At 38.3% G+C, this 27585-nt stretch overlaps 1 protein-coding gene across 2 annotated transcripts; it reads right to left on the bottom strand.

Moving 5' to 3' along the window:
• Window positions 1-185: 185 nt before the first annotated feature.
• On the bottom strand, window positions 186-26897 carry fbxo34 (F-box protein 34). Of its 2 annotated transcripts, none has more exons than XM_067455916.1 (3): window positions 26735-26897; window positions 8001-8154; window positions 186-3390 (listed from the first exon to the last, which is right to left on the bottom strand). In XM_067455916.1, the coding sequence occupies exons 2-3, from the start codon at window positions 8090-8092 to the stop codon at window positions 1287-1289; spliced, it is 2196 nt and encodes a 731-aa protein (XP_067312017.1). In that variant the 5' UTR covers window positions 8093-8154; window positions 26735-26897; the 3' UTR covers window positions 186-1286. The 2 variants fall into 2 exon arrangements, with proteins under 2 accessions (XP_067312017.1, XP_067312018.1); XM_067455917.1 differs by lacking the exon at window positions 26735-26897 and adding an exon at window positions 10521-10664.
• Window positions 26898-27585: the final 688 nt, after the last annotated feature.

Genomic DNA, 27585 nt, shown 5'->3' with positions numbered 1-27585 from the left:
AATCAATTTAAAAGTACCATCATTACCAATTTTAATTAAAAATCTTTAAATGTACTGCCAGCTCTCCATGGGAAACCAACAGAAATGTGCAGGCTTTTTATTGACCCATATCTTTCCCTCACTAATGTGAATTTGAAAACCATACATTAACTGGCTAAAACAAGCAAAAAAGGGAGAGCAGAATATGGGTTACAAATTCTTAAAGATATACTTTATTGAAGTAAAATGCCTTAACAGGCAGAGCACAGCAATGTCATTAATAATTTTTAAAAATCTGACACACTTTGGAAAACAGTATATACTGCAATGATTTTTTCTTTTTTTCAGATGGTGTTCAGTTAGTTACGGTCACAATGGAGAAACTCTCTTCCCACATTCAAATGTTTCCAGTCAAGAAACAATACATCATACATATCAATACTTAAAAATTGAGAAGAATATGCACCACCTGTTTACAGGGGTTTATCAGAAGAGACCCACTGCAGAACAAGAGTGACCATTTTACATAGATATCTATACACAAAGTTAGCATAAAAAGAACAAGGCGTTTTACCCCATATTAAGATTAAATGCATTTCATCACACTCGTGCCATCATTCATCACTGTTATGATATATAGGATTCTGTGCTATGTACAATGTAAACATCTGGGCTCAGAACAACCTCAAAGTCAATCCCATGAAGTCGTAAAGCCATCGCGCCACCGAATATCCCAGGACTTATTAGAGATACTAAGAGATGATGGGGAAACGAAGTAAATATCAATAACTCTTTGTGACCTCGCTGAACGTTTCCCTACTGGCCAATGAGTTTGATTGATTTTGTGTTTGCAAGTACACTGGGAGACTAACAGAACTAATGCTTAAATATTTTTAATATTGCAAGCCAAAGCGAAGTCAACATCAGTGCAGGAAGTGCCAGGGTGTGATAAAGAACAGAAAAAGAATGGTGGGTGGATTGAGAAAATAAGTTAGTCATTAATGCTTACTCGAAGTAAAAATCATCAAGCAGTACCCAGATAGAACTCTGCAAAATTCAATCTAAAAAGGTTAAAGTGCAGACCAACATTAAAGACCTGAGGAGGGTTTTTGACAGGAGAACTGCGGTTTGGTTGGCAGAGTAGAAGTACAGAGACCCAGCAATTTCTTATTAGTATCAGCAACCTGGTTGTATTAAGCACTATACATCGAAAGCGCACATGCTTATTGGCAACACGCAGGCACAGAAAACACCCATTCAAATAGTTACTCTCACGTAAAGCACACTGCATGTGTCTTTCTGGCACACTATGAGTCCTCGTCAGTGTCTCTGTTTTTCTTGTAAATTGGCATGTTGATGCTATGAAAGGCAGGGACCCAGCGGTTGTCATGAAGTCCCACGTTGCATCCAGGTGTGTCTTTGTGAGATCTGCGGCAGCACATCCAGTAGCCTGGGCCATATGGCAGTGCCTGGCAGTAGGGCTTATGATGCCATCGGCAGAGCGAAACATCACCGCGGTCATACCGCTTCTTGCACTGCTTGCAGGGATCGTCTTTGTAGCGTGGATCACTAACCCAACGAGAGTCTGCCGGCCGTACGCCATAACTCTCAATGATAAATTTAAAGTAATGGCAGGTGCACTTGAGGGCAGCCAGGCTCTCCGTAGGCAGCAAGCAAAATATCTTTACAATGATGTGGTGAGGCAGGAAAGCCATGTACTGCTGAGGCTCCAAAAGTAGCTGGATCTTAAAGCGAGTTTCTAGGAATTCATGAGACACTAGGCGGCGTAATGGAAAAGGCACAGACTCCTGACTAACTACGCAAGTCTCTACTCCCTTTGTCTCCTCAAAGTTTTGATGATTTTGCTCACCCAGAAGTCCATCTATACTCTCCTCTCTGAAAGACACTAAAGTGTCCACAGAACGCTCAATTTCCTGTATGTGTGGAGGCTCTTTGTTCTGAGATCTGCTCTTTGATGAGGATGGTAGGTTCAGCTCTTTCAGAGGCTGAGGAGAAGATTTGGCAAAAAACAACATGCCTGGTAGTGGTTCCTCATTGCACTCTGAGCTGGCATCCTTTGATGAGGACTGAAGGTTATTTACCATCTCAACAGCTGTGCTAGTTTCCTCTCTTACAATGCAAGAACTTTCTTCCTCCTTAAGGGTGCTGTTATCAAGACCACACTGCAAGGACTCTGTCAACTCAAGGGTCTTAGATGGGGAACGCAGATTGTCTAATTCACTAGCTTGATCTTGTGGGACACTCTCAGCTCTACAGTCCTGAGGGACAGTAGGTGACACTGGCTGTGATGGCAGCAGGTAAGGTTCTGACCCTGCTAGAAGCACACGTCCCACCTTCCTTCGTAAGCTGCTGCTTCGAGAGAGGTCTCCTCCGCCTTCCCGGAGGCCTTGTCTGCTCAGGCACTGAGACTCCAACTTGGCCACCATATCCAGAACTCGAACAGACTCACTTTCCTCCTCCTGGACCTCCAGCGGTTCTGCAACCTTGGACTGCTGCTCTGCAAGCTGAGAGACCGTTCCAACTTTGGACAAAGTGATGCTGCTGGTGCTTCGTAAAGATGGGGGTTTGGAGCTAACCTGCTGGTCACTGGCTCTTTGCTCCAAGTATGCCACCATCTCCACCACAGAGAGAATCTTTTCATCTTCCTCTCCCTCCATTCTGACAGCATCCTCTGCAACTTCTTGGCATGGATTGATGTTCTCATTGAGGGCTTCTTGTTGAGATACTTTCTGTATTTCAGGTTTTGGTAAAGGAGGTTCTACACTTTTCAATTTGTCTGGGTTTCCAGACCTCCTCCTGCGCTTAGCCACAGACCAGTCACCATCCCAGCAGCCTTTGTTTTTCACAGAGACAGTGCGCAGCTCTGGAGCAATGGCTTCTGTTTCTTGAGGTGTTGAGGTGTTGTCAATAACACTATTGCAAGTATTGCCACACTTCTGAGCTGCAAAAATGGCAATTTTCTCTTTTGTGTTCCCAGGTTTAATGACAGCCCATATATCCAAAGATCCCTCTGCATCCTCCCCTTGGTAGATCCTAAGTGAGCCTTCATTCTCCAAACCAGTCGAAGGTGAGAGCAGAACTAAAGAACTGGTAAATGTTGTGACAGAAGATGCTCTGCTTTTGCGTGCTCCACTAACTCTATTTGGTGCATTGGTCCCACTGTTTATGTTACATCGGAGGGTGTTGGTGGAGATAACACCGAGGGGACTACGGTTGGCTGTGCCGTTGCCAGATGAGCCCATGAGGCCACACGACTGGCGAGCGCCCCACTCTTTCCTGAGCACTCCCTGCTGGTCGGCATGGAGGCCTCTTGTTCCATCGTGCACAGATTCCAGATGTATCTCTTGATCTTGTGGTTTGGGGTATGGCTTGAGGTGCATGGTGGTAAACCTAAACAAAAGGGATAAAAAAAAGAAAAGAGAAAGAATTAAAAAAAAAAAGCTTAAAGGTGATCCAATAATTGGCAGATAAAAAGAAATGCATGAAAGTTAAATTCTTAAAATGAAAAATAAACATGTGTATGGCTTAGTGGTGGGTGATATACCAGTAGACACGATTCATCAGTAGAAATTTGTCAACCGTTAAGATTTTGGTATATTGGCATTTTTTTATACATTTGATTACTTTCTACATTTTATGTAGTTTAATTTATGCCTTTGTTCTAATGTAGTTTGTTTTGCTCTTTCTTTATCATGGTTTACTAGTCTTCAGTAAGCTTGAGAGTTTTTTTAGGCCAGTATTTTTATTTATTTTTTATTGAAAATGGTGATAAGAATTATTAAATTTGCCATTTTAATTTAATAAAAAAACGTAACTAATAAGCAATAAGCAAAAATAACTATCATGTGATCGTGAAATAAAATGACTCATATCTTGATTAACACTTTGCAATAAGGTTTCATTAGTTATGATTTTTCATGCAAGTTCACAACTAACCAATGTTAATGATTTTAATGATGTTAATGATTTTAATAAAGTATTAGTAAATGTTAACATTTACATTAACTAAGAAAAATAAATGCTTTATAAGTGCAGTTCATTATTAGTTCATGTTAACTAGTGTAGTAAATTAATGTTAACTAATGAAACTTATTGTAAAGCGTTACCAAAATTTTGGTCATATTACCCACCCCTAGTATGCTTCAGAAGACTTCAAATATGAGCCAAGTTCTGCTAAACATATAAGGTGGAATAAAGTGATAATTTTCATTTTCAGGTAGACTATTTCAGTGGTTTCCAACCATGGTTCAATCTGGAGTACCCACAACTCTGCACAATTTTTATGTCTCACTTATCCGATACACTCATCTGAGTTCTTGGAGTCTTTACTAATGAGCCGGGGTCCATTCTTCGTATGTTGCTAGCTCAGTTAGCTGGATGTAATTGTTGACAATTTCGCATGATCTTGGATTGTTTGGTTCGTCGACGCTCATCCTAGACTTGTCATAGCAACAGGTCCGTAAGCTTAAACCTGCTCGGGAGCAGCTTATTTCATGTAAACAAGATTAGATTGCATCTTGAGGTGATACTTAAAATCTGTCCCAGCCACTGCTACTTTACTACAAGAATTCCTTACTGAACATGAGGCAATACAATAATAATTGTAAATAATAATAATAATAATGTAAATAATAAATATTTTATTTGAAATTATTATTATACTGTTGTGTAAAAGGTGCGTATAATACTTTAGGCACAGACACTTGATTGAGAGATTTATTTGTGATGGAATAATTCCTTTATAGTTGTATTGGAGGTTTACACACGTGCATTTAACCTGCGTCGTGCATTCATTTGTGTGATGATGGATATTAAGTCGAGTGGCTTGATGCAGCGCAAGAGATGCAGATAATTCGATCTTGATCATTGATAAACGTTAATACCATCACGAAAAACAAATCTGCTTTAAATTTAATTAAAAAAAATTAATTACAACCATGAAATAAAAATGTTACGGGTGGACAAATACTATAAAATTGCGAATCGATCAATCAACTTTATTTATAAAGAGCTTTTACAATGGCGATTGTTTCAAAGCAGCTTCACATTGTTAAATAGGACAATATTGCAACAAAATTTGTTTTGATTTGATTTGATTTGTTATCAGCTTATTTTAATTTATCATATAGCGACAAAGTTGGCAGATCAGTATTATAGTTTATAGAATTAAACAAGACCTAATTAATTAATTTTATTTGTATATTTAGTTGAATAACTTAGACCATAATTTTAGTGTCCCCAACGGAGCAAGCCAAGCCAAAGGCGACAGTGGCAAAGAACCAAAACTCCATCAGGGCATGATGGAGAAAAATAAACCTTGGGAGAAACCAGACTCAGTCGGGGTGCCAGTTCTCCTCTGGCCTATTAACACACCGTGTATGATTATTATTCTGGCAACCTTACAGGTCAGAAATCATATTAGATCAGAATATTCAAAATTTCTGGGTATCATGCAAGAGACGGGTTCATTTGATGCTCCAAATGATGTCATGATGTCATTACATTGTGAGTTAAAAGATTTGGGATCAGTCAAATCATCCTAGATGTATTAAGTGAGGTACGACGAACGGACCCATGTACAGGTATCTTTGAATAAGACATCCAAAGTGCTGGGGGTACTCCACTATTTCCTTAAGATGTCTCTAGTCAATGAAGGAAACTCAATACCAAAATGTATGTTTTTAATATGCCCAATTCATGACATTACAACAGAGCATTTTGTAGCACGTCAGCTGTACTAAAACGATGCAAAATAATGGAAATGGAAATTGTTTAAAAGTCAGCGCAGCAGGTTTTTAGGAATGTGTTTGGGTCAGATGATCCTTTTTGTTGTAAAACATGCAAAATGGCAAATAACACCTCCAGCAGAAGTAGTTTCACAGTGAGCACAAGGGTTAGCTGTTCCCTCTCGCCCCTTAGGCTGACATAATGGGAGCAGAGCCACCCAGGTCCAGACACAGCTGGGCTCTAACACAAGCACTCAGCTGACATGGACACAGCTGCCCTACAAACAAGCCTGCAGCACCACCAATAGCAGTATCTACGTGTGGGAGGACTGAACTCTCAAAAGACAAGTGCATATAAGGCATTCTTCCACTGCAGATTCAGACCTGATAAAGATGTACTAGGGATTCTCACGTGACCACATGGGATGGCATTCGGACAGTGAGGACAGTTATTTCAGAGCCAAAGTGAGGGTGGGAGGTGGCAAGCTTGCTCAAAAAGGGGGGCGGTATGTGGGTTGCAGCCATTTATTGGATGGCAAACATGGAAAGTGCCATGTCCATTGAGAAGAGAGAATACCATTTGGTGTCCTTGGAAAACGTGCATAGCCCTGCACATCTCCTCCTGTGCCAACCTTCCTTTGTGGAAAACAGCAGGAGAGAGCAATCTGTAAGGTCAGAATCATTTGGTTGAGCTGGTGTCTTGGATAAAAAGTGGGACAACACAAAAGGAAAGTAAAGAGTGGCTTTGATTGGATATGGGGACACTCACATTTCCTGGTACAACCCTGACTTGGACTTCCTGCACTTACAATGTTTTTTTTGTGCTAGCAAAAGCTCAAACATAGTAGATTCACTTTAGAGGTACATCAATTCAACAGTTGGAAATAACTTGACAAGACACACAAAAGACAATGTAGTCTGATTAAAATGTCACCGCTGAAATAAAAAGCTAACACATTTAGATAGCTAGCTTCCCCCCTTTGTTCACGAAATGATAAAAGTTAAACATTTCATTTGACTTTTGTATTGACGGATGACAAAATACCATATAAAAGAGACTGTCTGACTGTAGGGATTACTTCAAAATCTCTAAAGAACCTCCCAGTTTGCACTGAAACACACTGCAGCACCATCGCTGGACAGGAGTATGATTACCCTGGAGGCACGCCAGCTCCTATCTGGCACTCAAATGCTGATTTTTACTCATTACACAACCTGGCAACAACATACAGCTGCCGCCCAGCCCTTGCCCTCACTGCACTCACAACTCAGAGTTTCCTTAAGACCACGGGCCAAAACACATGTGTGAGCTAATGATAATTTAAGGGCAAAAAAAGCATAACAGCATTATGTAAAAAGAAAACAAATACCCACAAGTGAAAAGCAAACCATCAGTATGAGTAATGTTAAGGATGACGTGAGCTCATACTGGAATCAGCACACTGCTTCAGTTAATAGGAGATTTGTTTGCGCCCCTCTTCTTGTAAATGCTCATGACTTCCTCTATAAGGGGCCTGTCAGAGGACCTGTTCAACTGATTGGGGGAAGAAAATTAAACAAGGATGAGGACACTGTTATGAAGACTACTTTGATGAGGTCACGGTTATGAAGACTACTTTGATGAGGTCACGGTTATGAAGACTGCTTTGCTCCAAATGTGTTGTAACACTGTTCTTCCTACAGAAAAGGCTGAGCATCTGGGTCTGCACACTTCACCATGTGTCATCGCAAACTATAGCTTATGTGGTTGTAGCTTGGCGAGACTAGACAACAGAGGGGTAACTACAGGCGAGACACGAGCAGGATCTCACATTTTTGTGAAGCTAAACACATGCAGCTTGTTTTTCTCCACCCTCTGGACAGCACGATATGCTAAAAGCAACGCTTGTTTGCTATAATAAGATGGGATGCGAAATTGTCAGCATGAGAACTATGGCTCAATGTGCGCTAACAGTTCCGCCACTGCTCAGCAGACGATTCAATATATGCGTTCTAAACATCTTTAAAGTTTTTGTTATAAAAACATTTCGCTGAGGGCTGATGTTGGCTGTCGTGTCCAAACAAAATAATGAAAAACACCCCTGATGGAGGTTGACATCCGTGATGATGATGAACAGATGAAAGAGAGTTTATGTTGTTTTTTCTGGAAATGAACAGCAGAAACCAAAGTGGATTCAATCCATCTAAACAAATGTAAGTGAGTGAATTACCATCAAATTATCCTCAAAATGTGTGATGTCATGTATAGGCTTGAGTGCAGTAAGTACTAATTACCTCCAGACTGATGGCGGATTGGAGGCTCGTAACCGTGGTTCCCGGTAAGGGGTGGGGTTGCAGTAACTGATAGTTTCACATTTCTGAGGCATTAGGTTCCTCCCTCCAGTAAGAGCGATGTCTCCCAACAGAAGAGCTCAGGACGCCAGCCTCACTGCAAAACATTGATGGACAAAATTGAGCAACAGCTTGGCTTTCCAACCTGAATACACATGTGCAGAGTCTATATAAGGACAGTTTTGAAACATAAGACCCTAATAGTATATCAACTTTTTTTATAGCCTAGTTAGTTAATTTATTGCAGATATTTTTATCAGTTTGTACAGTTCTATTAGTAGTAAAAGTATCCATTAGAACAGCTGAAGGTATTTCCACCAGGAAACTTCTAAAGACTCCTAAGCCCTTGACTTGGTGTTAACTAATAAAACGCTTACTGTTAACCCCTTTCAGTTCTCTTTCTGTGGTCTCACAGTGTCTTGCACACATCTCTGTCTGTACTAGCTCATATTTGGGACTTCTAAGCTCATCTAAGCAGTTCTGGAACCTTTTACTGCAGAAGGTCTCATGTTACTGTGTTCCTAGGTTTGTAAAGCTTTGTTGTGTAGTAGTCCTAACTGGCAAGCCACTCTTTTAGCATCGGCAAAATATGAATGCAACCGAGTGTGTTTATATGCATAATCTTACACAGATTATTCTTAATAACCATGTAGCTCATATAAACAGCTTAGGCAAAACCCAATCTGCACACATCAATTCATGGCAATTAACCGGACTGATTAATTTTAAAGCCAATATTAGAGAAAACATCATTTCAAAACCTGACAGTGTTTTGTTGCATCATCCAAGCTGATTTTTGATAGTTACCAGCAATATGCTATAGTTGTGCATGAAAATACACTGAATAACCACTTTAGGTTTTAAAACGTTCTGCACACTGGTTAGTGGTGAACATAACATGCCCTACATGTTCTCTAGTACCATTTTGTTGCGGTAATTCTCACCGTGTGCAATGGCTACACATATTGTGCCCCTACAGAACATGAAACTGTACATTTAAAAAAAGTAACAATAGCAGCCCTTCTGGAGCACCGGTAGTATTCAGTACTGGGTCAAACTGCCCCCCATTGATAGCACTGCTTTCAAACGCACAATGTGTATTTGTGTGACCGCTCTGTGAAGAGCATCAAAGGTTTACATATATACTAGTGTCTGTGAATGTGCAACGCTGCAAAAACACATTGTATATCACGATTTGATTTAAGTGTCCTGCGTTTTATTTATTCATCAAACTTTGACAATTTGTGACATTCCACATTATGCAGTAAATTCTGTTTTTATGACTGGATTCCATCTGCGTTTTCAGCACGTGGAAATTAACCCTTATGAAAGTTACTTAAGAGTAGTAAAAAAATGTTGTGGTCTTTTGTTGTTTAATTTAGATTAAAACACAGACAGCGGCGCAGCAGGAATATTACATAATAATCTTGGATTATTCAACAAACATTATACAGCTCAGTGCTTTCACGCAGTTAATTAATAAACCATCGGTTTGTTATATCAGCCTTTTCCATGCTATAGCTGATATGCTGATGTTTGTAAATATAGGCAGCCGATACATTGGTGCATTTCTAGTTTCAACCCTACATCAAAGCATCACAGATTGACCTCTTGAGCGTCACAGATTGACCTCTTGACTGTGTAAAGGAATTGTACATATTCAAAGACTAGTGGAACCACAGTTTGCCTTAAATAGCCTATGCAGTGTGCAGTAACCACTTGTGCGGGTGTAATTCCAAAATAACTAGGCTATCACAAAGAGAGACACAGAAACCTACATATGAGACAGGGGACAATGATGGGAAGAAGCTGTAATAACCTGAATTGGTAACAAACTGGGTCACAGCACCATTTTGTTAAGAATTAGTTCAGATTTAATGCATAATTTTACATTATTACACGCATAAAAAAACTACTTGCAGCAGTAAGCCTATAAAAGTATGTAATGTAAAGTCAAAATGATAACAAAAAAATAAATAAACCAGAAATAAAATAGCATATAAACGTGCATGTGAACATGCTGAACAGAACACATGGCTCTGGATCTTTTATGCCCATTCTCTCGCCAGGGGCTAGAAAAGCAGCCAAGCAGTTTGTTTTCAAAGAGATTCTTCACCCATGAATAGCAGATAAGCTTGGGGAAAAAAAATATTTTTGGAACAGTATCCCCATGTCCCATACATGAGTCCTCAATGAAACGCTTGCTAATAAAACGGACACTGACTGAGCTCACCAGTGCACAAGATTACATGGTCTCAACGGAGAGACCAAAACAAAGCACAGATAACTTCATTTCCTCTTTCTATCCATGTTTTCCGCGTACTCATGTTCATGCAGCTCCTGAGGTCCGTGGACCCTCAAATGAGCAACTGTCTAACAGACAGCTAGAAGTTTTTCTCTGAAGTATTTTCTTTTGACATCCAAAATGACGACAAAAAACAAAACAAAAACCACTTTACTCACATTCATCCAAGCTATTCGGCCAGTCAATGCATTGTAAATTCCCCCGGACCGACATTTGCACAGTATTCCATTACAGAGGATAGTATGTACACAGTCCTCAGCACAGCACGTGGTTTTATTGGTCTGACTGACACCCTCCAGAATTTCACCTAAGCAGCTGTGATTGGCCGGGACAGGAGGGCTCCGCTTACAAGCACGTGTGCGCCTGCCAGAGGATATAAACGCAGGTCTGATAAGGAGCCAATGGGCTATTCAAGATCCTTGCATGCCTATAAATGGCAAAGATAATCAATACTTTTGGACCTTCGCTGAAGAACGGGGACTTAGTGCAGAATGTGCACAACAACCTTTACATGCAGCGATGCAAGCAAAACAAAATGCAAGACAAACAGTCACTACTACAATAAAACATTAAAAAAATACACAACCTCAAAATGCACATACAGTGTCCTTTAAAGGCCTGAGAACTTCTCATATCGCACTTCCTTTACCTGAACTTGCTCAAGCTTTTCCAAAAACAATGGCACTCATTCAAAAGGAGAGGTGGGGCGGCTGTAAAGCTTACACAATGCCATTTCCAGACCGTCTAAAACAGACCAGCTGCTACAATGGCTTTCATAGATCTTTCCAGATCTCGGACGCTGTAAAAACATAAGAACATAAATCAGAGCCACACACCTCTCACGGTACAAACCCAAGGATTTTCAGCTGCTCTCTTAAACAGAGGAGCCTTTGAGTTTGTTGAAAGTGTCTTGGTGCATTATGTCCAAACTATAAAGGATAAAGGTGCATGGTATAGTCGTGTCTGTATGGTTTAAAGCCACAATATGTAATTTTCTGCTGCTAGAGGTTGCTTATTCAAAACAAATGCGTAGCTTGATGATGCCTTGATTTTGCTGAGCTTTTATTATGCTGCAGACTAGGGATGTCAACGATTAATCGATGATCGATTAATTGTCGATAAGACATTTGATCGATAAGACTTATCGATCATCGTTTAAGCAGGGTCATGCGCGTGCGTGCGGCTCAACCGCGAAACGGGAGGAAAAATGAAGCGAGCGTGCCCGAGTTCTATTTGGGACCATTTTACAGCTGGAGTTACTCATTCATCATGACTGCAAGTTTGCATGTGCATTCGCAGCCTTTTGTTTTGTGCAAATGTAAGTTGTAATATTGTGTTTATTTTGTGCAGGCCTATCTATAGCTGATTTATCTCATAAGGATGCGTTTGGTTAATAATTAGCGTTAGAGGCGAGCGGTAGTAAAAAGCGTGGCGGTGATCAGCTTCAGCGTGCAGCTCCAACAGCACTAATAATGACTATGATTGGGACTGTCATATTACACCACATTAATGGAAACACTATTGTAATAAAATATTGTGATTGTTAATTATTTGGGTTTATTTGCCGTGTGTTTCATTGCGTTGCTCCAGGAAAAGCGCATGCACAATGAGTAACGCATTCTAACTCGCACATGTAACCTAGTTAAAAAGTAAAAAAGTAAAAAGTAACCTAGTACATTCGCATCAGATTGTGCTGAAGTAATTTGTAATATTACATTTATTTTGTAAGGTTATATATGTGATCAATCATAAAGAATGCGTTTCTTTTAGTGAAATAAAACGCACTAGAAAATGGCTTCAGTCAGTGATGGCTACCGGTTTTTAATTCAGTGCGTTAGCTTTTAGCACATACAGAGCAATGCATAATAACTATGATTGGGACAATCATATTATATACCAGAAATGAGAACACTATTTTAATAAATGGTTGTAAATTCATTGGGTTTAGGTGTGTTCAGAGCGTTGTTCCAGGAAGAGCACCGTGTACGCGTCTCCCATTCTATATGAATATCAGCAACACAATTCAAGTTCACTTGTGCATTCGCATCATTTTGTGAATATATAATTTGTAATATTTTGTTAACTTTATATAAATCTGATTAATCTGATATAGGAAGCCTTTTGTTGAGTTAAATAATGTGCTAGCAAAGAGCTTCAGTGTAATTACCAGTGTTGATTCAGCGCATCAGCTTCAGCTCACGCAGTTCTGTCACATTGGGACTGTCACATTACATAACATTAATGAAAACAATATTTGAATAAATCGTTTTGAATTAATTGGGTTTAGGTGACGTTTCAGCACGTTGTTCTTGGAAGAGCGCCACATATTCTGAATAACAGATCTGAGGCGGCGTTCTTGTTGTATTACAGGTTATATTTGGTTATTAAATAAGTTATTTAATTAAATTTTAAATCGCATCAACTAATTTTACAATCCCATAGCCCTTTGTTTAGATAAAAAAAAATCCTTCTCATTCATTTGGTGAGGAACATGGCGTTTTGAGCAGCATTGCACATCCTGTCGGCTATAAGCCACTGCTGTAGACGCATATTTCAGTATTAAGGATAACGATTAATCGATTAATTGATCGTTAATTTAAACGACGATCGATCATGGGAATTTGTGAAAATTGACATCCCTACTGCAGACGACCGCTTCCACTTCTTCCGTTTATGCGTATGTGAGGTAAAGCAGTGGCGTTTTATCATATTAGATACATTTGAGTAGGGACTTCACGATACCAAATTCCAGTAGTCGGTACCTATACCATCAAAATTCTAGTTCTCGCTATCAATTTTAGTACCACAGCAAGATCTATTGGAACTATTTTACATTTTTATGTAGCCATTACTATAATATTAAATCTTTTAAAATAATATTACAATAATATTAAATATTTTGTACAACAGTAGCCTAAAATATTTCTGTCAATTTCTTCAAGTTAAACCAAACTTTTATTTGGATGGGTTGCAGTGAAGACTTTTGAGTGTCTGTGTGTTTATGATTTGATGATAGTTTTCTCAAATAAAACGGTAAATGCTCATTATGCATTCTAAAAAGACAGCGAGTATGTGTGTGTGGCAAGGAAGTGGAAGCGAATTAATTAATTTAGACACATTGTGCCTTTAACACCACATTATATTTGAATTTACTGTTAAATATTGTCAAACGTATAGTTTTACCATTGAAAAAAAAAATACATTTTTAAAACTGTAAAATGGCATTCCAAACATTTTCAGATATTTCAGCATTGATATGCATCAAAATGTCAATATTTTTGACAACACTAAAGTGCAATGATGTTGTTGTCCTAAAACTTAGCACATCCAAGTACATTTCACTTTCAGCATACTGAGCTTCACTTCCCCCTAGTTCTTCAGTAAAACTTCCCTTCTTCAAAAACTATTTCTATTTTAAATCCAGCAAAGGGAGTCAATGCATTTTTCAATGCACATAATCTGCTTTTATATTTTATTTGGTCCTCTTTCAAATCAAAGCACTTGGGAGTTTTCTTTCCCATAACTGAACTGCAGATGGGCTGTGGTGCTATTGTGCAATGATTTGCCTTCTCAAGTTGCCTTCCTAAACGTTCTTGGGTCACAAACAAGCTTGCGATTATCTTTGCCCTCTCTGTCCTCTGTTGTTTCAATTGCTACATGGTTGTTATACGTGCGGACGTTTAAAAAATAAGTCAATAATCAGTCTAAATTGATCAGAAATTCAATAGCCAAAAATACTTGGAAATATAACTGCAAGACCTTTAAAGAAACCATTTTAGGATAAGATTAACATGACAAAAGGGAGTTTGCTCCCAAACAGACTTGTGAACTCAATGTTTCAATGATATCAGAAGACTTTATCTTGTGATCCAATAAGCGACCACCCTTAACCACTCAGCAGATTGAACTCCTTCAAAAGAGCTCAAGTCAACAGTAGTTCAGCAGTTGGCTAACAAAAAAAAGACATCAACAAATACCAATAACGCCTCTGATTACCCAACAGCCCCAGCTCTGAATTTCACATCTTGATAGAAGTTCACACATGCACTGTAATTGCTTCTGTGGCACTTTGAGGGACCGTCCACAATAAGGGTGTGTACATGTGGAAGCGTCCTGTTGCCAAATACTATGCTGCTATTCTGACACCATACTAGGAATAGTTAGGTCAGGTCAACAAGCATATCAGCAGCCCAACCCAAGCCAACCGGCAAGCACAAGCAGCAAAAAAATACAGCACAGATATATACAAGGTCCATTGCATGACCTCAGACAAAGCCAGGCCTTTGAACTCCTCGCCAGCTGAAACCTGATAGATTGAGCACACCTTGTGCAATCACCATTCCAAAACAGATCTGCTGCCATTATAACTGTTATCTGTCTTCTCTCTCGCTCTCCTATTAAACCAGCCAGTGTCATAAACCAACTATAATGAGCAGACATGTGAACACAGCCGTATGATCTCATTAAGAAGGTGAGCCAGCTACACTAATGTTCTTAGTAGGAATCGACAAACCATCTGCAATGAGTCACTCCTTGTGAAAATGTGAGTTTAGCATGCACAGAAAGTGCTCTGATGTGAGCTTGTGTATGATGGATGAGTCAAATATGACAAGTTTATATGACTATTTTTACATGAACTACAGATCAAAAGTTTGGGGTCGTTTTTTTTTTTTTTTAAAGACATCTGCATTTATCAAAATACAGTAGAAACATAATACAAATATTATGAAATATTACAATTTAAAATAACATTTCTATTTTAACTCCCTGGGGTTGTCAAAGTCGCCGATGCCTTCCCCTCAAGTTTTTTTTCTAAAGCTGGGGCCACACTAAACGATTTTTAAAATGTGAGAGTCCAGACTAATAGATTCCATTTACAAACAACAGAGTCCCGTCTGTGAATACAGGACATCTCGTAATATCTCTCGCATCAAAAGTGACTTTAAAGTAAACAAACATGGTAGACCACTAATAAGAACATTTTTCAATTAAGTAGTGGAGACGGGCGAACATGGGGTGCTTCCCAATTCTTATTTGTGCATCCTCGTTTCCTTTCCTCTCGCCTTAGCTCCGCCCCCTCAGGATGCGATGGAAGGACGCAAGGAAAAGACACAAGGAGGATGGAGGAATTGAATCAAGTGAAATGATACATCCTCGCTCCCTTTAACTTCACTTCAAAGCGTCGTCAATTAATGATGACTCAGCACCGCTGGATTTAGTCGGGATTCTTGAACATTAGAGATAACTATTTATATTGTACGCTTCAACCTTCACAAAATACCACATTTGGCCATATATTTTTTTTTATATTACAAGTTATTATTAACAACAAATGATTTATTAATTGCTTTTTATTCTTTGTATAGTATTAGTTTCTATTTGTTTTTCTATTAGTTTCTTTCATTTTCTTGTGCTTTGATATAATTCAGCAACTGTCAGTTTTTGTTATTTGACATTTGTGTCTTGTACATGTAAACATAATAATAATAATAATAATAATGATTAATAAACTGTGGCACAATGTGAAGGGGAGGATAATTAATGCATACGTGAAGTTTGGTCAATAAAACACTTCCGCAAAAGATACACCTGTGTATCCTCGCTCAAAACTCGATCCTCGCGGTGCAATTAAGAGAATTGAGATGTCCTACAAGATGGTTGAGCTCCATTGGTTTCCGAGTCATAGGATGGAGGACAGAGGAGCGAGGAAACGAGGAGGGATATTGAGAAGCACCCACAGACTTTACATGTTACAGCTCGAGCTGAAAGTGAGTTTCTCCAGCTCACTTTCTGATTGGGTACTGTTTCGTTTTACATGATAATCCCCAGTGCAAGTGCAAGTTTGTCCTTGGAGTTTCCTCCAAACAACAGGATTTCTGATCGTAGATATTCTACATGTACAATATTTACGATTTGAAATCGGGCATCTCCAAAGTATCTTTGAGCAGATTCAGTCCCTCTCACACCACAGGAAAATCTGTAAATAATCTGTAGAACCATGAAGATAATCTGGACTTTACCTAGGATTGTCGGAAGGGGAGAATTTGGCCCCAAATCATCCTGGTTATCTTGTAGTGTGTACCCATTATTACCAGTGTGAAAGAGACTGTCCATTTTGGACATACAAATAGGAGTTTTACATTAAAAACTGAAAATGTCTTTTATTTATGTACACTTTGGTGGGTGATTTTTTCAGATAAATTTGAATTTAATGTTTTGCTGCGATTTTATTGTATTTAAACCGAGAAATCGCGGTTTTGACTAAAAATCTTAGCAAACGTTATATTTACATGTGCAATGATAAAAGCAATGAGAACACTTAAGAAAAGAAAATGATCAAACCACATAAAGATGCGCTGATTAACCGCTCTCGTGTGACACGCACTCAGTGAACACTAAGCAGCTGTTCACACAGTGCGCGATATTGTTTTGAAAAACATGCCGTTTCATGGACAAGATGCTGTTAAAGACGCAAGACACGATTGCACCAGCCAAACATGTCCGGCAATATAACAATAGGAATAATAGCTCAATGTAATGCAAACACCTAAGAACTACTACTGCATGTTTATATTTTGTTTGCATGATGGTGTAGAGTTTAGATTCTCTGCCCGAGCCCGAGCCCGAACCGACCCGAGATTTCCCGGCACTATCCTCGGGTCGGGTAGGGCCGGGCCCTTGATCAATTGCGTTATTTTTTTTAATCATTAGCCTACTTTACTAGTCTAATTGGGTGGGCAGAAAGCTATGCTATAATCAGAAATTATATATATTTTTAACAAAGTAAGAACTAATACAACAACTAAGAAACAAATGTGCAGGCTACAAAGTTGCACAAGTCAGGATTAGTGTAAAAACACGCGTTTTCACAGCTCGTGCAGTGATGGAGCGAAGCATTCTAAACAGAAACGCTCTGTGTCAAGAGCTGCTCGCGTGAACACTGCACTTTGCTTAATTAAATATCTTTGAATCGTTTCGTTTAAAAGTGGAAATTTCAAGCTTTCTATATGCATATTTCTCATGTCTGTGAGGCAAGTAGCCTGCTGAGTTTCGGTTTATTTATGAGACGCGCGCTACAGTTCATGAGCAATGAAAGCGATCACTCCCACGACTTCATGTCACAATTATAGTCTGCTATTGGCTTTATATTTATTAACTCCAGGCAATTGGCCGAAGAAACCTTTTTTTTTTAAATTAAGATACAATTTAAACAAAACGAAAGACATGCTTTCTACAAAACAAAACTTAATATTAAACTAAATAACCACCTAAATCATTTCTGACCCACTCGCATCTTTTCACTTATCATAATCAGATGAAATGTAAAAATAATATTATAATATTTAAACATAAATATGAAGTAAAAAACACATTGTTTAATGGCTACAACAAAGTAAGCTACAGATAAATGTCTGAGCTGGATTTGAGCAAACATCAGTTTACCGGTGAGCGGTTCATGAGCGCGCACCTGCGGATTATTGAGCGGAGTCAAGTCAACTTTATTTATATCACGCTTTTACAATGACGATTGTTTCAAAGCAGCTTCAAAGTGTTAAACAGGACAATACTGCAAAAAAAAAATTTTTTTCGGCTGTACAGTCACCGTGCAGAAAACAGCGATGTTATCAACTCATTTAAGTTTATCAATGTTAGTTTTAGTCTCACCAGTCCGCTTCGCTGCGCTTTGCTCATTACAGGCTTGTTCTCATGGTCGGTTTAAATCGGGCTCAGGCTCATAATTACAGTTAATGTGTCGGGCCGGGCCGGGTTTGGACACAACGTGCACGGATTCGGGTTGGGTCAGGCTTGATTTTTTGAGCCTGATCTAACCTTCATGATGGTGACATGCTGAAAGGTGCTGTTATTTTCTGTTTTCACAAAGCATTTGCTGCTAATAATATCCTATTACTTGTGTAGCCTTATATTAGGCATATATTTAGCATTTTTCTTAATTCATATAGTATATAGAATAGATTCAAGATATACATTTGTACAATATTTGCCTTCTTATTTCATGCATATTTTCGGTTTTATATTAATTTACACCATGATGATCACTTCAGGTGTGGTGCACTTGGAATATAACTCTTTTAACCAGACGGTTACTAAAGAGAATGTTACCCAAGTCATAATGTAGTTAAATTATTAAGTTGACCGGTTAAAATTTAAATAATATCAAAATTGTGAATCGGTCAAGAATTCTGAAAAAAAAGTAAGATTTCTTTTTTTTGCCATAATGCCCAGGCCTAGTGCAATAAAAACAAATTGTTGTGCTTTTTGTAAAATAAAGAGAACAAACATGATGTGTGATCTGCCACAGGGTTAACTGGGGTCTAGTGACCCCCAGGGGTCATCCAGAAGATTTTAAGGGGTCACCAGAAAGTTACGGAGTCTAAAAAGACAAAACAAAAATGGTTAAATTCTCCCAAACATTCTAACTGTTTAATTTCTAAATGTTTCCTTTCTTGCTATACATACTTTCCAGTATTGTATATGTTTGCTTTGTTTCTTTCTAGTGAGTTTTTCTTCACTAGTCTCCTTTATTTTAAGTTTAAAAAATGTAAATGTCTTAACTGTTTTGATCAGTTTGAGGTGCCCTTTGTCAATTTTTCTGGAAAAACGAAAGAAAAAAAAAACACTTAATCCCAAACTTTTCAATAATAGTGTATACCACGTATATAATTTGAATTTGATCATTAAGTTCTAAGTATTGTGACTGTCCTCTACATTTTTAATGACTAATACATCATCCATTTATAAAAAGACTAACCAAGTGAGGTCAGCTTGTGTAAGTTAACTTTTTCCTTTGCCTGATTATTCAGGACATTACTCATTCAGGCATGCCATAGACTAGCTAAAAGGCTTGGTCAGAGGTAGACGGGAAAATGCATTACGTTTGCATTATTAATCGTGAAACAGAGTTTCTGCATTCAACGTGCCGCCCAAATAATGCAGAGTGTGTCTGCCACACCGCCAAAGCTCAAAATTGTCACAAATACTCCAAAGCACTTCAAGCTTGATGAAAAATACACTTAATCCCCATTCGAAAGAAGGCAATGCAATCCCAACCACATACTATTTTGCAGACTTGCCTATCACGTTCAAGACAAAAGCTTGTCCCAACCTGCTGGGTATTTCTTCCCTTTCAGAGGTTTGTATAAATGCATTCAGTGGTTTGCAGACTGAGGTAAGGTATACCTTTCTGCTTCACACTTCCCTTCAGCCTGCCACGACTCCAGGACAAGTGACCAAACAGGTTCTTAAGCCGTGTAAGCAGTCCAGTTGTCAGGACTACCTCTGCCACAGGGCTCACTGCATTCAAACAGGTGGCCGTGCTCAATCGTGCTTTAAGAAGTGTTCACTTTACAAGGTATATTTTCACTGCATTGCATAAGGCGGATAGAAAAACAGTTGGGCTTCTGCTGCAATTCTGCACGTTTCAACATGACACCGGTTGCTTAAATCAATACTTTTACTTGCCAAATTAACTTAAAATGCCTGCCAAATAAATCAACCTCTTGATTGGTAATGGGAAGTTTAAACTTCGTTCATCTTCGGAACTAAATTAAGATATTTTTAATGAAATCCGAGAGCTCTCTGACCCCTCCATAGACTAGACAGAAATATAACTCACACTTTCAAGGCCCACAAAGTAGAGTTGTTCCGATTTCGATACTAGTATCAAAAATATTACCGATACCACAAACAAATTCTGGCATCGGTATCGGCGAGTACTTGAAAAATACTCAATCCGATACCATGATTCTTAAACAAGATCCACAGTTATTATGACCACTAGCATTGCCTAACTGCTGCATGGTTCTTCTTCGCCACAAGCAACCAATGTTAGAGCAGCAAAGAAGAAATTAAAACGCGTTAGCAGTATGTCCACTGTTTAGCAGTATTTCAGACTGGAAATTCTGTACTGAAGTGTTAAAAATGTGATAATACCAACATTTCTGCAGCACCAACTCCCGAGTATATTTGGTACCCCTCAGTCGCTTCCGTGTTAATCTAAGCCCAGGGCTCCAGACTGTAGCCGAATATATACCAGTGTCTGTGAATATTAAGCTGCAAAATACTATTTAAATATTAATCCTGCATGTTCTGCGTCTCTGTGGGGAGGAGCGGGTGCGCACGAGTAACGCTCTCTGTCTTTGTAGTCGGTCATGTCACTATATGAGGACACGAACATAAACTGTCACTTCAGGAGAATTTCTTTACCGTTTCATTTGAGAAAACGGTCATGTCATATCATGAACACAGACACTCTAAGGTCTTCACGGCAACCCATCAAAATAAAAGTTTGGTTTAATGTGAAGACTTTGACAGAATATATTAGGCTATGTTGTAGGCTAGTAGATTTAGCTATTTCTCTATGTTATAATAATACTTCTCTACTAATAAAAATAATTATGCCTAGATGGTTGCTTTTTTCACTTGTTTTGCTTAGAGATTATTTTTGTTTAGAGATTTTAAACAGTTATATTGTAAAACTAAAACTAAAAAAATTTTCGTTTGTGGTGTTAGAACTTTGGCTGCATCTGAAGTTATTTTTCGCTTAAGAAGAATAAATAATATTACTGTAAAATGCATGTCAGATAAGAAACACTGTAATAAATACAGTAGTTCACTGTATGCATTTGTTGTTTATTAAGGGATAAGTCTGAAGCACAGTGCACACCATGAAATAATTCTAGCAATTCATACAGGGCTATACAGCTGTATATACAGATACACACCCAGGTCGGATCAGTACTCGGTATCGGCCGATACCCTGAGCCCAGGTATCGGAATCCATATTGGGAAGGGAAAGAGGGTATCGGAAAATCTCTACCAGAAAGGCAGTAAAAACATAGTTAAAATAGTCCATGTGACTACAGTGGTGCAACCTTAATTTTATAAAGCTACGAGAATACTTTTTGTGCGACTTTATTCAACAATTTCTTCTCATCTATGTCAGTCTCCAATGCTGTAGACATTGGCCAGCTCACGTGAACAGCATTATAAATAGGGTACAAGAAAGGCTATTTATAATCTTTCATACACTGTAAAAAAAAATTAGTTTTCCAATTGAAAATTTTCTAGTGACTGATCACAATTTCTGTGAATTAAATTGCATCAATTCACAGAATTTCAATTCGGCGAACTGAAAATGTTATATGTGATCAGTCATGACTCACTAGACAATTTTCAATTCGATTTTTTTTTTTTTTACCGTGTAGCGCAAAAGTATTATAATACGAAAGACTCCAATACAGAGCAGCACAAAGCACTTATGTGCAGGAAGATGCGCTTGAAGCAACATGGAGTCACAGCACGCAGCGCTTCGCACTGAAAAGTTCAAAGCATAAAGAGAAAATATATAAATGCACAGAGTTAGTGTGTCTATCTTTGCAACGTGTTATTGAGCCTTTTCTTTTAACAGTTTAAAATTTCAGTTACCATCAAGCTCTAGTCCAGTGTAACACGATTTAGAAACGGCAATAAACTACAGCAAGATTAAGGCATTTTATGCAAAACCATACTCATCTACAGATCAAGCATAATAACAGGGGTTTTTTTTCTGAACAATACAGCAAATAATGGGGGTATCGGAGCCGACACCGATACAGAGGCAAGGCAAGGCAATTTTATTTGTATAGCACATTTCATAGCAATTCAAAGTACTTTAGATTAGAAATGTATTAAAATAGTGATAACACATAAGAATACCATGTGTAAAAATAAAAATGCAAATATTAAAAACAGTTTAAAAAGTGAAAGAGAAATGATTTTTTTTATATATATTTATTAGGGGTGTCCACGACTAAGGATTTACACAATCGAATCATAATTTTCGAATCTCTCTATGGTCGACCAATAGTCGAATCATCTGTGTGCGTGTAAACCACAGACCAGAAAAAAATAAACGGTATAAACGGGTTGGGAAAGGCAGGACACTAGCCAGTAGGAGGCTAAGACTATTTTTATTTTACTTTACACACGGCACACAGCCACCACTTTTAATAAAGTGATCAAAACTAGGCTACACTACACATTCGTAAATTAACCGTTCTCTCATAACATTTAAATGCCGCGATCGAAACACAGAACCTTCACACAAATATATAAAAGAACATTTTGATAAATAAACCTAAAAAATACCTGGCTAAAGAGGAAAAGAACACTTTGAGTGCGTTTATATGCACATTCGGGGGTCGCACACCGGACTGAAGCTCAGCACCGTCTCTCACACCAGGCAGACGTGATTATATCCGCGCAAGCTCAATTTTGAATCGACTTCTGACAGAAGAGCTGCACGATGAGTGTATCTTGTAGCACAGGGTGAAATCAGTATGTACACATTCACGATTTGAGGGAAATATACATTTAATCGCGCGGACAGAGTGTTGAATGCCGCCGTCGGTGTATTTGTGTTTGATTTTTAAAGGCGCGCGCGTCCGGTGCGAAGCTCAGTGCCCTTAAAGGGGCGATCGCTCAGCGCCGCGACACGTCTTTATAACACTGATATTGAGCACCCCCATATTGCCAAAATGGTATGATCCTCGTTTCATAACACCCGCGAAGATTCGACCATGAGATCAGTGATCGAATCCGGTCCTGCATATCGATGCTTCGAATCTTCGACTATTAGGGGTCACCCCTAATATTTATATAATATGTGAAATAAAGGAGTATCGGATCAGCGCATCCCTACACTGTACTGTATTTACTATGTCAACAGCATAGGAGACTGACACAGACGTGAAGAAATTGTTGAATAAAGATGTTGTTTATTTTTGTGCACACAAAAAGTACTCATCACTGTAGTCACATGGACTATTTTAATGATGTCTTTACTACCTTTCTGGGCCTTGAAGTGTTCATTGTGCCTAAAGTTAGAGAGCTCTCGGATTTCATCAAAAATATTTTATTAATATTTGTATTCCGAAGATGAACGATGGTCTTGTGGGGTTAGAAAGACTTTTTTTTTTTGGTGAACTATCCCTTTAATTTGCCTGTCATTGCTATACAATTATGATATGCCTCTGCATCACACACTGTATAGGTCTGGTTGGTGTCTGGTTGACACTTTCTGGGTTGAGTATTGCAAAATGTACCCCACTCTAACAACTTCACAGGCTATTCTGCAACTCGAGTTGTTCTCCAAGATATGACTGAAATCTAGACTTAAAAACAAACAAAACATTGGTGATACCTTGACCTCATTGGCCATTCCAGATAACAAAAGGACAGCAGAAGATTGCTACGACCACAAACAAACTAGCCCACCACCACCACATCATCTGACAAATAACCGTGAGGAAATTTATCACATCTATAACGGGATGTATGGCCTGGTTTTGACATGCCGCATAACAGCTGACCTGCAAAAGATAAAAGCCACTCTTTGCACTCCTGATCTGCAATTACCAAAAGTGTAGAGCTTCAAAATGCTCATTCCACTTCCCCCATTATGGAAAAACAAGGCTTGCAGATCAGCCCAGTGTTGGGATCAAGTGACCTGTTAAAAACAAGCCTGGCTTCAGATCAAAATTTGGTTATAAGCATGTCTTCAGGAAAGCAGACTTGTACCAATCAAAGATATAATTTTTGTTTGACCAATTTCAGTTAAGATTAGTATGTTTCTTTAGCCTGACAAGCCAGGCCCACATCAGGATGAAGTTGGGTCTGGGAACACACTGTTGGCAGGGCTAAATCCAGGGGGCGGGATAAACGGTTGCAGTCCCTCTGCAAGCAATAGTATAATGCTACAACCAACCAGAGCACGTGAATCTATCAGATTCTGACACTGAATGGCAAAATAACCATGTACAGTTCATCCAATACATAGTTGAGCGTAAGTGCATAGTGAATATGGCATAGTGTATAGTGTTTAATTGTGGACACAGCTAGGGGTGTAACAATATACATCGCGATATAAAAATATGACGATATGTTTCGTTGATGGAAACTGTATGATTCACGATATAGAGATGTTTTATCTAAGGCTCAACTTGCCATAGTAGGCCTATTAATAAGGTATAATTCACCCAAACACAAGTGAACAAATGTAGGCTACCACAAATGTCATCATGACCTCACCATCATGTCATTTGTTTTTTATTTAACTTCCAAATACATATTAAGATATTCTTTATGAAACCTGAGGGATTTATGTCCCTCCGTTTTTAAAGTCCATTCCTCTCAAACTTAAAAGATGAAAGAATGTCATAAAGGCATATAAAAATAACTAAACGAGTGTCTAATCCAAGTCTTCTTTAGTCTTCAAGTCTTCTGAAGAGACACAATGGCTTTATGTGATGAATATATTTATCCCGACGCACACTGTAGTAAATACGGACGTTCAAATGATTGTGTGACGCGCGAAAACAACATGAGGGAGTAAATGCAGAATTAAAGTGCTTGGATGAACTAAACGTTTACAGTTTCAGAGCGGTCATTCTGACGTGCTTTCTTGCGATTAGAGATGTGACGGATTGCATTGATCTTCTGAAGTGCACAAACATTACTTAAAGCGACACTCCTCGAGGTCCAAGCGCAAACATAATTTAAAGCGGCACTCCTTAGTGAAAGCGCAAACATCATTTAAATACCAGATCACATTTAGTTTTAGTAGTATGATTAATCAAAGCATTCCAGATGGGTCATTCTTACATACTGCATTATTAGTGGGAGATACAGGGCATAGCAGGCATGGGGCGAGATGCTGCCTGCATTGAAAGCGTGAATAACGCGCGAGCGAAAAAAAAATTAAGTTTAGAGTTTCAGTGAAATTATTACATAGAATCATACAACAACTATACATAATGTTGAATATAATGGATAATAATGCAATGGGGGAATATTTGTGGGCCCTGGTAATAAAACACAAATAATAATATATAATAATAGAAAGTACAAAATAAAAAAATAAAAAACTTTATTTTGCCTTAAAATATCGGGATACATCATATCGTGAGTTTAGTATCGAGATAGATATCGAATCGTGACACAAGTGTATCGTTACAACCCTAGACACAGCTCTTGGTTTAGCATGCAGAACAGTCACAATTCTGCCGTCATTATGTTAAGCCCACCCACCGACTCTACACACGATGTGATTGGCCTGAACAGAGTTTGGTTTTTCCAAGCTCGCGAGAGTTGCTAGATGACCCTGGCTGTAAATTAGATTTGAACAGCTAGGGTGCGTTAAGATTTCTAGGCTAATGTTTCTTAGTGTCGACAACCAATGCCTATAGTGTAAAAATATATATAATTGTAAGTAACCCTTCATTTAGAAAATGAATGCATTTAAGAAGCAAGCTCATTTCTTTGATATATCTGGTAAAATCAAATAAATAATTTCTACATCAGGTAAGATGGCTTTTACACCTTACACAGGGGCAAAGTTCAGATATCTAATTGAGTAGTTAAACATTATGTGTACTTTGCTGCTTGAACGTTTCGCTCACGTCCAATAACTTACCATGTTTTTAGGTCAACTAATGTACATGGACACCATGATGTATTTGTGTTTGGGTTAAACGACAGAAAGTAGATGAGGTTGAAAGATCTCTATTGAAGTCATTCATATCCTCACAATTAGCATGTTGTTGTGATTATATCCTCATATGAGGAGTCCAATTCAGCATGTTTGCCAAAATTCTCATTAGTAGGTCTGAAAGAAGTCACAAAGACACCAAAAACACGTATAATTCTGCAAATCTGGATTATCTTAAAACTAAAATGTCACTTTATTAAATGATTAAAACAAAACTGAAAGTTTAAGGAAAAATAAATAATAACAGGGAAAACATAACCCCTTATACTAGGAACTGGCCACTGCACCAAAAAAAGAGAGAAAAAAACTCGTCAACAAAGTTATTCAATAAGACCACAAGGCAAGCACGAGTAATTTGCACCCTTTTAAAAAGACGGAACTGACAAATAAATACATATAACTCGAAAAAAATCACTCATAATATTCATAAATGTGACATTACTGCGTCCATCCTCATTAGCACTAAGGCTAACTGACAGAAACGCCATAACGTTAACATACATCTGCTTTATACAAGAGAAAAAAACAGGAGTACTTAAACGATTATATGCATTTAAATAAGCATGCATAATCAATAAATTATCAAAAATAAGTCATTTAGATTCTATTAAGGATGTCCTGTTTTGGGGGTGTTTAAATGCTAGTTCCGCTCAGCATGCCAAACCGAGTCAACAGGGAAAAACACAGAATAAACGCTACATTTAAATTACTTTGGATGCAAAATAAATACATTTAAACTCTAGTAACGCCACAGATAAAGGTATTTATGACTGACACGCAGGAGCAATAAGCCAAACATGAGGAAATAGAGAAATAAAAACTGACCTGAGAAAAAAATAGAATAGTCGAAATTCAATCGCTGAGGGGGACACCCTTCGTTGCCTTGCTCTTCTTTACTGGGGTGAATTCATCTCATCTTGTCATAAGTTTAAGTCGTGTGTCCTTCAGGACTCAACGCTTCATGTCTGTGTGTGTGAGAGTATGTGATCAGATCAGGTGAGCGCGCAGCGGGCACTGCCTCATATGCACGCGCATAAAGCGCTAGCCAGCGTGCACGCACCCACCCAGAACTACAGTACAGAGCACTTCTCGGGATGGGCACAACAAAGTAGGTTTTTATATTACATACATTTTTACAATCTTCTGCGGTGACAATTAATAACGTATTTCCTTTTACGTTGTTCATTTTGAATGAGTAGATTTTACTCATTCAAATGTTTATGGATTTGAATTTGTATTGTGTTTACTCGTTTTAAATGCATTAGTAGGCTATTCTACAACTTAAATTAACAAGAAAATACATAGTTGTGGCCAAAAAATGAAATTAACATCTGCACCCATCTGCATTTTTATTCAAATATTATAGACTATTTAAAAAATGTTTTACATGTTTTGTTTTATTTATTTTATGCTTATGTCAATCTTTTTAATAGGTTGAAACGTCAAATTGTGCAGCGGACATATTTTTTGGGCAGGGTGTCATATAAAGAAATTGTGAACACATGCAAAAACAGAAGAAAACCTACACAATATTAATAACCGATAAAATAATTTAGTCCTTGTGTTTTTTTCCTGTGGGCTTTTTGTTTTTCTATGAATTTGTTTTTGCATATAAAATAAAAACTGTATCTGTTGTTTGCTGTTTTTACCAAATAATTCTGTCAGATACATTCCTC

Source organism: Pseudorasbora parva, chromosome 10, assembly GCF_024679245.1.
Source record: "Pseudorasbora parva isolate DD20220531a chromosome 10, ASM2467924v1, whole genome shotgun sequence".
Lineage (NCBI taxonomy): Eukaryota > Metazoa > Chordata > Actinopteri > Cypriniformes > Gobionidae > Pseudorasbora > Pseudorasbora parva.
Note: the sequence above shows the minus strand (reverse complement) of the source record. Positions and strands in the feature narration are given on the sequence as shown.